General features: G+C 48.7%; 2 protein-coding genes across 6 annotated transcripts; both read right to left on the bottom strand.

Moving 5' to 3' along the window:
* Positions 1–1,517: 1,517 nt before the first annotated feature.
* si:dkeyp-69e1.8 (uncharacterized protein LOC100001340 homolog) lies at positions 1,518–3,369 on the bottom strand. The gene is given in 6 exon segments (XM_060044437.1): positions 1,518–1,711; positions 1,714–1,859; positions 1,906–2,075; positions 2,132–2,488; positions 2,809–2,963; positions 3,230–3,369. Coding segments are annotated over 6 exon segments (1,020 nt in total). The 5' UTR covers positions 3,255–3,369; the 3' UTR covers positions 1,518–1,544.
* A 417-nt stretch (positions 3,370–3,786) lies between these two features.
* Positions 3,787–12,739, bottom strand: hmgxb4a (HMG box domain containing 4a). 5 transcript variants are annotated; one of them, XM_060044405.1, is made up of 12 exons: positions 12,653–12,739; positions 11,857–11,969; positions 11,182–11,318; positions 10,894–10,969; positions 9,353–9,961; positions 8,659–8,868; positions 7,230–7,417; positions 6,273–6,354; positions 6,040–6,104; positions 5,497–5,772; positions 5,111–5,233; positions 3,787–4,785 (listed from the first exon to the last, which is right to left on the bottom strand). In XM_060044405.1, the coding sequence occupies exons 2-12, from the start codon at positions 11,891–11,893 to the stop codon at positions 4,741–4,743; spliced, it is 1,848 nt and encodes a 615-aa protein (XP_059900388.1). In that variant the 5' UTR covers positions 11,894–11,969; positions 12,653–12,739; the 3' UTR covers positions 3,787–4,740. The 5 variants fall into 5 exon arrangements, with proteins under 5 accessions (XP_059900388.1, XP_059900387.1, XP_059900386.1 ...); XM_060044404.1 differs by having other exon boundaries at positions 7,227–7,417; XM_060044403.1 differs by having other exon boundaries at positions 11,152–11,318.
* Between the last annotated feature and the right edge of the window lie 41 nt (positions 12,740–12,780).

Consider the following 12,780-nt stretch of genomic DNA (forward strand, 5'->3'; position numbering starts at 1 on the left):
GATTGGATTGTAACTGTAAGGATGGGTTGTGACCGATGGTTTTAGCAGGGGTATCAATTACATCATGTCTTAACCATAACCTGCGTGCATGTGCGTGTGTGAGTTTGTGTATGCGTGCGCGCGCGGCGTGCGTGTATGGGAGTGAGGCTTGTTCGGTCGGCTCTGGGCGTTGTTGGAATCACCCAGGCCTGTTTTTGTTTTGGGAGTCTAAACCCTCAGATCAACATCCCATAATAAACAGATCCGTTCTTCAGAGGACTGTAACATAGTGGAGATCATCACTTATTGGTGCCTCGTGTATTTATTCATGAAGGTTGACACATATACATTGACGAAAGATTAACACAAAATTTGGTATCAGCTTTAGTATTCCTAGGGACCATTAAATACTATCAAAATAAAATACTTAATTTCCTCGTCTTTCTCTCTTGCTCTGCATCCCACCAGTGTCTGTGTCTGTGTGTGTGTGTGTGTGTGTGTGTGTGTGTAAAACATAATGCTGAATGGAAATGTCAAAAATAAAAACGACGGCTGTGATTTATTATCGTCATTGGAAGACAGTTTGCGGCATTTTTGCAAACGTTGTCTCTGCACATTGAGTTGCAGCATTCAGCTCTTTCAATGGTCTGGTGCAAATCCCAGAATAGTCGACATTTATAAAGCCTTTATTTTTATTTGAGGGTTTAAAGACCCTTCCAACAAACACACGGGGATGACGCAAAGTCAGCAGGTCGATACGAGGTCTCTGCCGCCCCCGTGCAGCGGAGGCAGGAACTGCAGCCAACTCCAGGCCTTTTGAGGGCGTTGCAACAATGTGACTCCAGAAAAGGCACTATTCTCTTAATAACAGTACAATATAAATGTAACACTCTACCATAAATACTTTAAAGGTTTAAGCAGTTTAGCTGAACACATTTATGTAGCTTAAGCTCTTAGCATTGCAGTGAAATGACTGTAAAGGTTCTCGCGTGGCTGTTGCAGCATAATGTATAAACAGATAGTACAATTGGCATAAGGTTGGTTTGTAATTGTCCGTCAGCATGCCACCCAGATCCACAGTATAATTGATCCATGGTAGTTCACCTCAAATAAATGCTGATTCCTCAAATAAATGCTGATTGGTCGAGTAGGGAGCAAACATCTGGCGACATTGTGAACAAATTGGTTGCGATGATACACCATCAGATGATTTCTGTGACTTGTTTAACGGAGTAGTTTGAAGAAAGGCTGCCAGTTTTTCTAGATTGGTGTGAGTTTGGGATTTGGAAAACGCTATGGCGCCCCCTTGTGTTCACGTTAACACCAAACGCAAGTATAAATAATGTGCACCGCAAAAACACATGCTGACAGAGGGTGTACTCCTCTCTCTCTCTCTCTCTCTCTCTCTCTCTCTCTCTCTCTCTCTCTCTCTCTCTCTCTCTCTCTCTCTCTCTCTCTCTCTCTCTCTCTCTCTCTCTCTCTCTCTTTCTCTCTCTCTCTCTCTCTCTCTCTCTCTTCTCTCCTCTCTCTCTCTCTCTCTCTCTCTCTCTTTGGTTTTCTGCTCCCTATTTGGTTTTCTGCTCTTTCTCTTTCCGTCTCTTCACCTCGGTGGCCACCGACCCGGCCGTGGCCCCCAGCATCCTCCCGATGGGCCCCCCGACGAAGAGCCCCACCAGGGACCCCAACAGCGCCTCGGGCCGGACCAGCCCGGGGACCCTGCGGAGCCAACCAGGAGCCTCTCCCACAGCCCCCACAGCAGGGAGGGAGGGGGGGAGGCGGGGGAGACGGCCAGGGAGGCCAGAACCCCGCCCACGTCCACGTCCAGGTCCACCACGCTCCTCGCCGCCGCCTCCCACTCGCGCTCCTCCTGCTCTGCTCCTCTGCCTCGTGGGCCCCAGGCTCCTCCTCCTCGATTCCCCCCCGTACGGCTCTCTCTTCCTCTCCAGGGCAAGCTGCTCCTGCCTCCTCCTCACCCTCCCCCCCGCCTCCTCGTACAGAGCGCACGTGAAGAACTCCTCTTCGCTCTCCCCCAGCGCCCGCTGCACCTTCTTCAGCAGCTCCTGCACACTCCTCCTCCTCTGCTTCTCCTCCTCCTCCTCCTCCTCCTCCCCCCCCTCAGCACCTCCTCCTCCTCCTCCTCCTCCTCCCCGGCCCCCCTCAGGGCGTGGTACCGGCCCCCACAGGAGTCAACCAGTTCCAGGAGGTCCTGGCGTCGGGTGGAGAGGAGCTCCTCCAGCGTCTTCACCTCCTCCTCCTCCTCCTCCTCCTCCTTCTCCCCGCGGGTGAAGAGCACCAGGGTGTGGGCGGTGACGGCCAGGGGCCCCAGGATGAGCTCCAGGGCGGCGAGGGCCCGCTCCTCCCCGTCCGGGGGCTGGTCCCCGGGGACACAGAGCAGGAAGGCGTGGGGCCCCGGGGAGGAGAGGGCCACGAAGGAGGAGACCAGCGCCCGCGCCTCCTCTGGAGGAGGAGCCCGGGGGCTGAACCAGTCTGGAACGGTCACCACGACGACCTGGGGGAGAGGGGGAGAGAGAGAGGGGGAGAGAGAGAGGGGGAGAGAGAGAGGGGGAGAGAGAGAGAGAGAGAGAGAGAGAGAGAGAGAGAGAGAGAGAGAGAGAGAGAGAGAGAGAGAGAACATATGACTAAACAATATTTGCATATATTGTTAAATGATGAATAGAGGAACTACTTAATGTTCCTCAGCCCTAAATAGATTATAATAAAATAATAATAATAAAAGCTTTCCTCCATCTGGCCATTATACAATATTGTCTATTCGCGGGATATCTTTAATAAGTGAGTCGCATTTTCTCAGGAGGTCCATAGCCTCACCTGTCGCCCCCCGACCCGGCCTCTGTGCCTCTGACACTGGGCACCAGCAACGTCCTCCCCGCTTTGGAAGGCTGGCCGGCCAAGGATGGCGTCTCCGGCCGAGCTCTGCCCTGCCCCGGCTCGGCCCAGTAGCACCAGCCGGAGCTCCGGTTCTTCTTAATACACAACATGACACGAAACAAGTTGGTTTGCTCATTTGTTATCGGGATTTCGTTAAGTCTGACGTGGTACGATAAACATGGTGGACGTGTTACTAGCAAGCAGTTTAGACATGACGCCGCTCTATTCGCGCTGATGGGCGACCCCCCGCAGTCTCTAATGAAGGGGACGTTCAACATCTCTACTGACTATCTGTTTAAAACCTACCAACTTACGCAGGGACAATGCGTTTACATCTAGGGACTGATTTATCCGGGCCTACCGTGCTGTGATGCCTCCTCGTCCATCCTGCTGCTCCTCTTGTTATGGTCATAAAAACTCAGACAGTCTGGATCTACTTCCTCGTTCTCAGCCCCGCCTGCCGTCACTGTGGCGTGAACCGGTCTGCCAAACACCCCAGAGAGTCACATACCTTCCACGGTGCGTGTGTGTGTGTATTAATATCTATGAGAACACAATCATAACGGCTACATACCCAGAGGATAAACTTTAGGCTATGAGTTTATTTGTTTTGGTTTCGTTTTCTTACTTTTTATTGTATCTGTATATTTTTGTTAAATTATTTATTTATTACTATATAATACATATTTGCTATTTAATTAGGCCTACCAGTGAATGTCAAATGTAGCTTATTGCCAGTAGGTTGTTTGTTCTTCTACCATCTCATAGCCTACTTTTAATAGCCTCAATTTTACTTTATGTAGTTTGAAAAGATCTAAAGCGCAATTAATGCCATTGTGTTTGGAAGGGGATTAATGTTCCTTACCTTCAAACAATAGTCCAGATCCAAGGTGAAATATAGCAGAGACATACAGATAATTTTCTTGAAAAACGTGTTTAATGTCAGTATTTGGGGTATCTTACAGTCAGTGTGTAGTTGTGTTGTACAGGCTCCTCATAAAAGGCTCAACAGAGCAAAGTCCTTGGTGGATTTAAAAGCTGCAAACATCGGGTCATAGCAAATATTTAACAGCATAGCATCAAGTATATGAATGAAAAATAAGTTGTGAAATATATTATGTTGATGTCCAGTAAAATACCCGGACCCCGTCCAAACTGTATCTGTACACACAAGTAGAAAAGATAACCGGTCTGCGACCATCATCTGACACTGTTAAACATACACGCTTTGTACACAACAAACCTGCCTTGGTCGTAACAGTGGCAATCAAACACTTTCTGCATCCCCACACACACACACACACACACACACACACACACACACACACACACACACACACACACACACACACACACACACACACACACACACACACACTTATAGAAACGTGGGCACACCAATTAAGAAAACACACACCATATAACAACAGTTAAACCGAGCATTCGTGCCGAGGGAGAGCTAGGCAAAATAGGTTTCCTTTAAAAGTATAACAATTACAAAAAGAACATTTCTTTTTTGAAAAATACTATTTAAAAACTAAAAAATATCCACATATTCTTTCGTGGCCTGATTAAAAGCCTGTGTATTGATGGCCATTCAAGAAGAACGACGTTTGTACTCAAACTGGTTGTCTGCTTGGCCACCAGGTGGCGCCAACCGACGCTAGCGGTCATCATGGCTAACGGACGTTTTTTTGTTTTGGCGTTTTTCGAACGCTAGCTTAGCTTTCACCGCTAACAAATACTAGCACCATCGTGAAAACCAAGCTAAGTGAGCGTCGTCTTGAGTGCTAGAGGCTAGCTTCGCTTTGACCGCCGACCGACGTTAGCTAGCTTCGTCTTGACCGACAACTGAAGCTAGTGGGGGTGCCCTCACAGGCCGGGCATGATGTAGGCCACGTTGTCCAGCGTGTTGGACTGAGGAGGGAAGAGAATGGAGGGAAAGTTTGCATTAGCTTCTTTCTTTAAGGTGGAATATGGAGTATTTATTATTGGAATGATCAACGATGTTCTTTAATTATCGGCTTTATTTTATTACTATTTTGTTTGATGTTTTATTCTATGACTGATTCCCAACATTCATTTATTGATTGATTGAAAACTAAAGATAATACTCAACTAATAATTACTAATAACTGATATTATAAGCCGACAGTAACTTTATTGATATAGTACATTCCAAGACAAAAGACTGAAAGTCAAAGCTTGAGTAAAACGGGTTACTCGTCTAAGGAAGACGCACCAGGACGTTCCGAGGACAGCCGTTGAGCTGAGGGATCTGAGCGGTGAGACAGGTCAGGGGCCCCAGGGCACACAGGATGGAGTCCAGGAGGACAGACAGGCTACCCGAGACCGCCACCATGCCCTGAGAGACACACACCGGGGTTATTAGAACATCAGGCAGACAGACGGATACACAACATCAAAAATGTGAGAATTAGTCTACAGCCTCACAGGACAAATAAAACGAGGCGTCGTTATAAAAATGCTATAACAAACAATAAGAATAATATTCAGTTAATGCACAGAAGGCCAGTCAGAGGTAAAACTACAAAAGTGTGTGTGTGTGTGTGTGTGTGTGTGTGTGTGAGTGTGTCTCTGCGTCTGTCTGTCTGTCTGTGTGCCCACCTCGGTTTCCTGTAGCCGGTGTCCAATCAGGGACAGCGACTCCCCGAGCAGCTGCAGGTGTGCGGCGGCGTCGATGGGGTCCACCTCCGGGATGCGGGCGGGGGACAGCGACAGGCCGGCGGCGGAGCCCCTGGAGGGGGACCCCAGGCCCGTGGCCCCGCCCACACTCTTCAGGGCCCCTTTGCTCTTGGTGTCGGTGGAGGTGCTGCGCTTCACCGTGGTGGCCTCCGCCTTGTTCTGCTTGTGCTGAAGGTACTGAGCCTTCTGTCTCCATACCTACACACACACACACAGGTCAGGAGTCAGGACACACACATAGGTCAAGACACACACACACACAGGTCAGGAAACACACACACACACACACACACACACACACACACACACACACACACACACACACACACACACACACACACACACACACACACACACACACACACACACACACACACACACACACACACACACAGCAGGTCTGCTGGAGCGAGTGCCAGGGAGAACAGGCGATCCTTTTGATACATGTTTTCAGGCAACACCCACCAGCTTGTCTTTCTCAGGCATGGCCTTCCACACCTCTGCTAGCCTCTTGCTGAGCTCCCCGAACACTGGATACACAAACACAGAGAAGGGGATACAATGGCTTTTGTTTTGAAGACTGTGATGCCACCCCCAACGTCCGCGCGACCTGAACCCTCCTTCAGGGAGTGGTCTGGCCCCGCCCGCTGCTGTGGGACACGCCTCTGAATTCAGGTCTGAGTCATGGTAGCACTCACCAAGGCCGGGCTGCTCCGCGTTGATGTTGACGCGGTACTCCTTACAGAACACCTGATAGGCTGTCGTGTTCTTCTTCTTTGGCTGAGAGGCACAGCAGGAGAAGAAGATGAGGATGATGATTTGCTAAGTTAAGGGTGTACCACCCTAACCACAGGTTACGGTTGGGGCTTATGTTGTTACTTTAAAGCATTGTGAATCACGTCTGTTGTAGTGCGTGTAATAATAAAAAATAACGTATAATAAATGTAAACTTATTTTCAGCCGGTAAAACCAAAACAAATAAAAAATCCCAGCCAACTCTGAGAACAACATAAACTAATTAGAATTAGTGTAGAATTGATAATGCTAGTTGATAGGGTTCAATAAAATGTGTGTTTAATTACAGCATCCACGGATCAGGAGTCCACACAACAACACACAGCAGCTAACTCGGTAAACAACAAACCTTTAGAAAATAGTGTGAAAAAACCCCACATAATTCTACATTTTATTTTACCGCAGACTCAGATGGCTGATGTCAGTGAATGACCCCTGACACCCCCCTTTACTACCACCTCCTCCTTAACTACCACCACCTGCTTTGACCCCTCCCCTTTACTACCACCTCCTCCTCTGACCCCTCCCCTTTACTACCACCTCCTCCTCTGACCCCTCCCCTTTACTACCACCTCCTCATCTGACCCCTCCCCTTTACTACCACCTCCTCCTCTGACCCCTCCCCTTTACTACCACCTCCTCCTCTGACCCCTCCCCTTTACTACCACCTCCTGCTTTGACCCCTCCCCTTTACTACCACCTCCTCCTCTGACCCCTCCCCTTTACTACCACCTCCTCCTCTGACCCCTCCCCTTTACTACCACCTCCTCCTCTGACCCCTCCCCTTTACAACCACCTCCTCCTTTGACCCCTCCCCTTTACAACCACCTCCTCCTTTGACCCCTCCCCTTTACTACTACCTTGTCCTTCTCCTTGCCGTGCTTCTCCTTCTCCTCCTTCTTCTTCTTCTTGTCCGGGGGGGCCTCCCCGGGGGGTTGATGGTGGGGGTGGTGCGGATGGGGGGGCAGGGGGGCGTTCATGGCATACATGGGCCCCACCGCGCTGTGGCTCACCGTGGGGTGCCCGTGGCCGTGGCCCCTGGACACGTCTGGGGGGACCGGGGACACAAGGTCAGTAAAACCCAGTGAACGGGAGAGAGCTGGTTCGGGAGAGAGGAACCCTCTAACTACTTACATTTACATGGAGGGCATGTAGGAGACACTTTTATCATAGCGACTTACAATAAGTCCACATCCAAGTAAGAGAAACAACAATATATCGCTGTCGGTACGGTAAGGATGTTCACAGAACCGAGTGCCAAGCACTAACAGTTCAGCTGTTCTCTGATATCAGAGCTGCTTCATACGCGTGTGTGTGTGGAACAGCGGTTTGCAATTCCCTGGACTATTGGGGGAGTTTGAAGAACCACAATTGAACCCGATAATTTTGCCGTTCTAGTATGGATTCAATTCAAAAACTAAAAGAATGCACTGCAGATATGATGGCAACATTTACATTACAAACATTTAATCTATATTATAAATGACTAAACATAATTTGTAATGTGAAATTAATATTTAATATATTTAGAAATACAAGGTCTAAGAGGAAAGAACCCACTGTTATAAGTAGGGCTGGGTATTGCCAGGTACCTCACAATTCAATTCATTAGGTCTTGATTCAATATCGATTCGATTCGGTTCGATATTGATCCAATTGCTTCGAAATCGATACAATAATACATGCAGATGACAAAAACACCTAAATTAACCATTTCATTGTGCTTTAACTAGCAAAAAGGGAATACACCATTGTATGTATTGTTCCTGAGCTAAACTTGCAGCATAAAAGTAACATGGACAAATGTAAAAGGGCATTTACATTTAGGCCCAGTCGCTTCTTGATTACAATGAGTGAGTATGCTTCTTTTTTTCTTTTTTATATGGAAATAAAATCGATTTAAAAGAAAATCTGAATCGAAATTTAATTGAGAAGAAATGAATTGCAGTGCATTGATGAATCGATATTTTTACCAAGCTCTAGTTATAAGTAGCTTCAACCAAAGCAACTGCTAAATGCATGAAGCTTAACCATCTCTTGGCTGGTGCTTAACCTAGTGATGGTTAGTGCTTGGCACTTGTTTCTATGAATATCCTTACTGTACCCACAGCGATATATTGTTGTTTGTCTTTCTTCTGACAAATGTACTTATTGTAAGTCGCTTTGGATAAAAGCGTCTGCTAAATCTCGTAAATGTAAATGTACATGTAATTTATGCATATGTATATATATATATATATATATATATACATATATAAACAGTTGGATTTGGTTGTCATGGTTACCCACCCGACACCGACGTCTTGCTGTGCTTGCGCTCCTTGCCGCTCTTCTCCTTGTCGCGCTCCTTGTCCTTGTCCTTCCTCTTCTTGGACTTCTTGCTCTTCTTGCTCTTCTTCTTGGAGAGGTGTGTGTATGAGTCGTCGATGACCAACTCCCCGGCCTCCAACTCGCCCCCCGACGACGAGCTGTCGTCGCCCATGCCCCCACCGTAGTGACCTGCAGGGCGGAGCGTCCCATTGGTTAGGAGTCTACCAAGCAACGGACCAATAAGAAGACTTGATGGTCTAGGGTAGGATAGAGCTTTCTAGTGACAAGTCATTTAAAACTTAAACTACAAAAATGCAAATGTTCTCAAAAAGTCTGAATTGATTAATTGATTAGCTTTAGGATTTAGTGTCATTATAACTGGATATAACAAAAGGGGCAAAGATATTACTTGTGATGAGGGATTCATTCAAAATAAATGCTATCAACATTGTGTTGTATTTTAATAACACACTAAAATAGACCTTTCTTTCTTTCTGGTAAGAACTCGTTTATTTCCCCCTCCACGTCTACAATGCCTCCTCTATCTTAAACACGCAAAACCTACAATAAAAACCATGTAAAAGGACTCTGATTCTAAAACAATCAGAGTCCCTCTCTAAGCTGACCCTTCCCCTTCCCCGGAGCAGCTCTACGTCCAACATGTCCTCCTTACCCTCCACCTCCACCTCCTTCCCCACGATGGGCAGCGGCTCCCGCGCCGACGCCTTCTTCTTTGTCTTCCCGGGGGCCCCGCCGCGCTCCCCGCGCTCCTTCTCCTTGCGGCTGGGGCCCTTGGCGCCGTGCGGTGGCGGGGGCGGCCCCGGGGCCGGGAAGCCGTCGCGCTCCGGGGACACCAGGAGCTTCATCTTCAGGCCGTCCGCCTCGCGCAGCGCCAGCGGCTCCTCCTTCCCACTGCCGCCGTGGAACAGGGACGACTTGGAGGAGGAGGAGGAGTGCTTCTTGGAGGAGGACGAGGAGGAGGAGGCGGGCCGCGAGTGGGAGGAGTGGCCTCCTTTGCTGTTCCCGCCCCCGCTGGTGGAGCCGTGCTTGCGGTCCTTGGAGGAGAGGGAGGGGTAGGAGGGCTTCTTGTTCATGTGGGGGCTGGGCGCCGTGCCCGTGGCCAGGGGGGAGGTGATGGCCTGCAGGAGGCCCATGGCCGTGTCGGTGGCGTTGGAGGAGGAGGAGGAGAGGGAGGAGGGGGGGGGCAGCGAGGAGAGCTGTGGCGAGCGGTCCGACGACTTGCGCTTCTTCTTGTGCGCGGGCTGGCCGGTGCCGTCGTGGTCTGAGCGGCGGGATGACGCGCGCGCACACACACACACACACACACACACACACACACACACACACACACACACACACACACACACACACACACACACACACACACACACACACACACACACACACACACACACACACACACACACGACATTAAAATGACATTGCATTTCTGTCCTTCCACAATACTAACAAATATTTATGCTTTTATATTTTCTAAGACAAAGAGGTAATGTCTTAACCAAGAGTCCACTTTCATCATCCAAGTCAGACCTCGACAGACCTGGTACCACCTGAGATTGTGAGGTTGTATCGTGATAATTACAGAATTGCATATCGGAGGGACTGCATAGTCCCTCCGGATTCCAGTGTTCCAGTAAAAGATTAATCATAACTAAGGCCATCTCCATCCACTACGAAAACTGAGCTGTTTCAAAGTGTTCTCCACAGTGGATGAATCTGAAAATGGCCACTGTGAGGACGATCCAATGTAACAGAAAACAATTATTTATAAATGGTTTGTGATCCAGACATTGGGGCAAGTGCTCTGTTCAGCGGACACGCTCGGAGAGTTAGAGAGCTCTGGACGCATTAATCCAGTCACAGCATGGTGTGGACACTGTCTAAGTGGCAGTCCCGTCTCACTGAGATCCACCAGGAGATCCTCTACCATCCCTTCACTGCCTCACAGCCCACGCGTCTGAGAGTGTAGGAGGGTCACTTAGGAAGGGTTCTAGATTAGCATTGATCAAGTATCAGAGCATCGCTAGGAGTGTGTGTGTGTGTGTGTGTGTGTGTGTGTGTGTGTGTGTGTGTGTGTGTGTCTACTTGAGTCATCATTAGCTCCTGTCTGAACTCCTCAGTCATAGTTTGCTTCTGTCTGAACTTTCAGTCATCGTTTGCTTCTGTCTGATCTCCTCAGTCAGGGGTTCTCACCTCGGTAATAGAAGTCGTCACTTTGCTTCTTCTTCTTCTTGTGGCCGTCTCCTCCCAGCAGGAACAGCTCAGAGTCCTGTCGAGAAAAACAAAGGGAGGCTTGACATTAGGGAAACACGGTCACACGTCCACCTTAGAATGCATCTTCCAATATGTCTGAGGTGGGGGTCAGGGGTGAAACCGATGGAAAGATGGATTCATGGAATGAAAAAGCTACAATGTAGAAATTTGACACACGGATGAAGAATAAAACGAGACCCTGCGAGATGGAGGGGTGGGATGAGGAACCTTTGGTCGTTTCTTGGAGGTCTTTCGGACCTGCGCAGCCATCTCCTCCTCCTCCCTCAGGAGGTCTTTGTAGGACCTCCTCTTCTCCCGCTGGCTGCGGCCTGCCACCAGGCCCCGATCCCCCTCCATGCCCACGTCTGGGGGAGGGACACGGAGGTTATCCTTATGGCAGTGACCTTTGGCCTGTGATGTGTGTGTGTGTGTGTGTGTGTGTGTGTGTGTGTGTGTGTGTGTGTGTGTGTGTGGGTGTGTGTGTGGGTGTGTGTGTGTGTGTCTTATGCCACCATGTCATTCCCTCTCTTCTTTAAACCACTCTCCGGTCAGTCTACTCTCCCCTGTCCATAAAGACATAAATATGTCTTATATATTGAATATAATTATTTTTAGATTACTTATTTGTATCTATTGTTTTATTTTATATTTAGCTTTAGAATATTGGCTTTTGCACTTTTGATCCAAAGTGACTTCAAGTTAATTCAGGTTAGGCGGTTGAAATCGGGAATCAAACTCCGAACCTTTTGGGCTGGGATTCAATCACTGTCCTGTACTATACTAACAGGAATTGTAATATACTGTAGATTGAAATAAAAATAACACATATATAAAACCACACATTCTGATAACCAACTGGAGTGCCCCCTGGAGAGAATAACACCGAAGACGAGAGTCCCATACCCATTCCTCCTTTACTGATGATCTCCTCAAAAGCCATGGTCTGTCCTCTCTCCTCCTCAAAGTGGTTTCAGAGCTCCTCGATTCTACGGACCGCATTCAGACCAGACAATGACCTGTGAACAGTACATAGAAAGACACATACATTTCAGTTACCTGATTCAAGCTTTGCTTGTAACACAACAAACACGTCATCTTCTAAATACTGACCGCAGAACATTATCATCATCACCACAAATTATTGCACGGTTACATCCAGCAGTGTGGGCAAAACTACTCAGCCACATAGTGGAAAAGAAAACTAGCGGCCAGTCGATCCACTCACAGGTACCACCGGGATGTCAAATGAATCCTGCCCAGCTCCATCAGGTAAAGTGGAGAAAGCTCAGAGCAACTTTGGGCTGCAAACCACCCAAACACTAATGCCTCATTAAACCAACGCTGCTCAACCACTAAATGACCAATATTAGTATTCAATGTTTATACACTCATTCCCGCCTACTTTCGCAAGAGATACACAAACACACCCCCTTTCATTCACTTGGGACTCCCGACATTTCAAACCCGCTCCGACTTGGTGCGGCTGGAAGTCGCGGCGGTGCGGGTCTGAGGGCGACGCCGCGGCGGGCGGCTCTCGGCCCGGCGCGGCAGCCGAGGCCCTGCCGCTCTTACGGAGGGCTAAAGCGGGACTTCCATACGATCAACTCCATGCATATGTGTGTTCGCGCATGGGTTGCACTATGTGGGATGTATTACCATCGGGAAAAGGGATAGGATACGGGTTATTAAAGCGTACTACCTCTGTGAATTTAGCGATTTTACGCGGGTCCGGTCGCCATCTTGGATGTCGGGGAACAACAATGCATGTTGGTGGGGGCGGGGCTTAGGGGGCACAGCCAATCGGAGGAGAGCGGTAGTAGCCATATC

This window comes from Gadus macrocephalus, chromosome 2, assembly GCF_031168955.1.
Source record: "Gadus macrocephalus chromosome 2, ASM3116895v1".
Lineage (NCBI taxonomy): Eukaryota > Metazoa > Chordata > Actinopteri > Gadiformes > Gadidae > Gadus > Gadus macrocephalus.

What these genes read in the sequence shown, in the direction of transcription:
- hmgxb4a (XM_060044399.1), bottom strand. Translation starts at nt 11,893, where the DNA reads ATGGCTTTTGAGGAGATCATCAGTAAAGGAGGAATGG. An exon ending in CATCAGTAAAGGAGGAATGG is followed by an intron (nt 11,319 to 11,856) that starts GTATGGGACTCT and finishes TCCCTCCCCCAG; the next exon opens with ACGTGGGCATGGAGGGGGAT. An exon ending in GCTGTCCTCGGAACGTCCTG is followed by an intron (nt 4,786 to 5,110) that starts GTGCGTCTTCCT and finishes TTCCCTCCTCAG; the next exon opens with TCCAACACGCTGGACAACGT.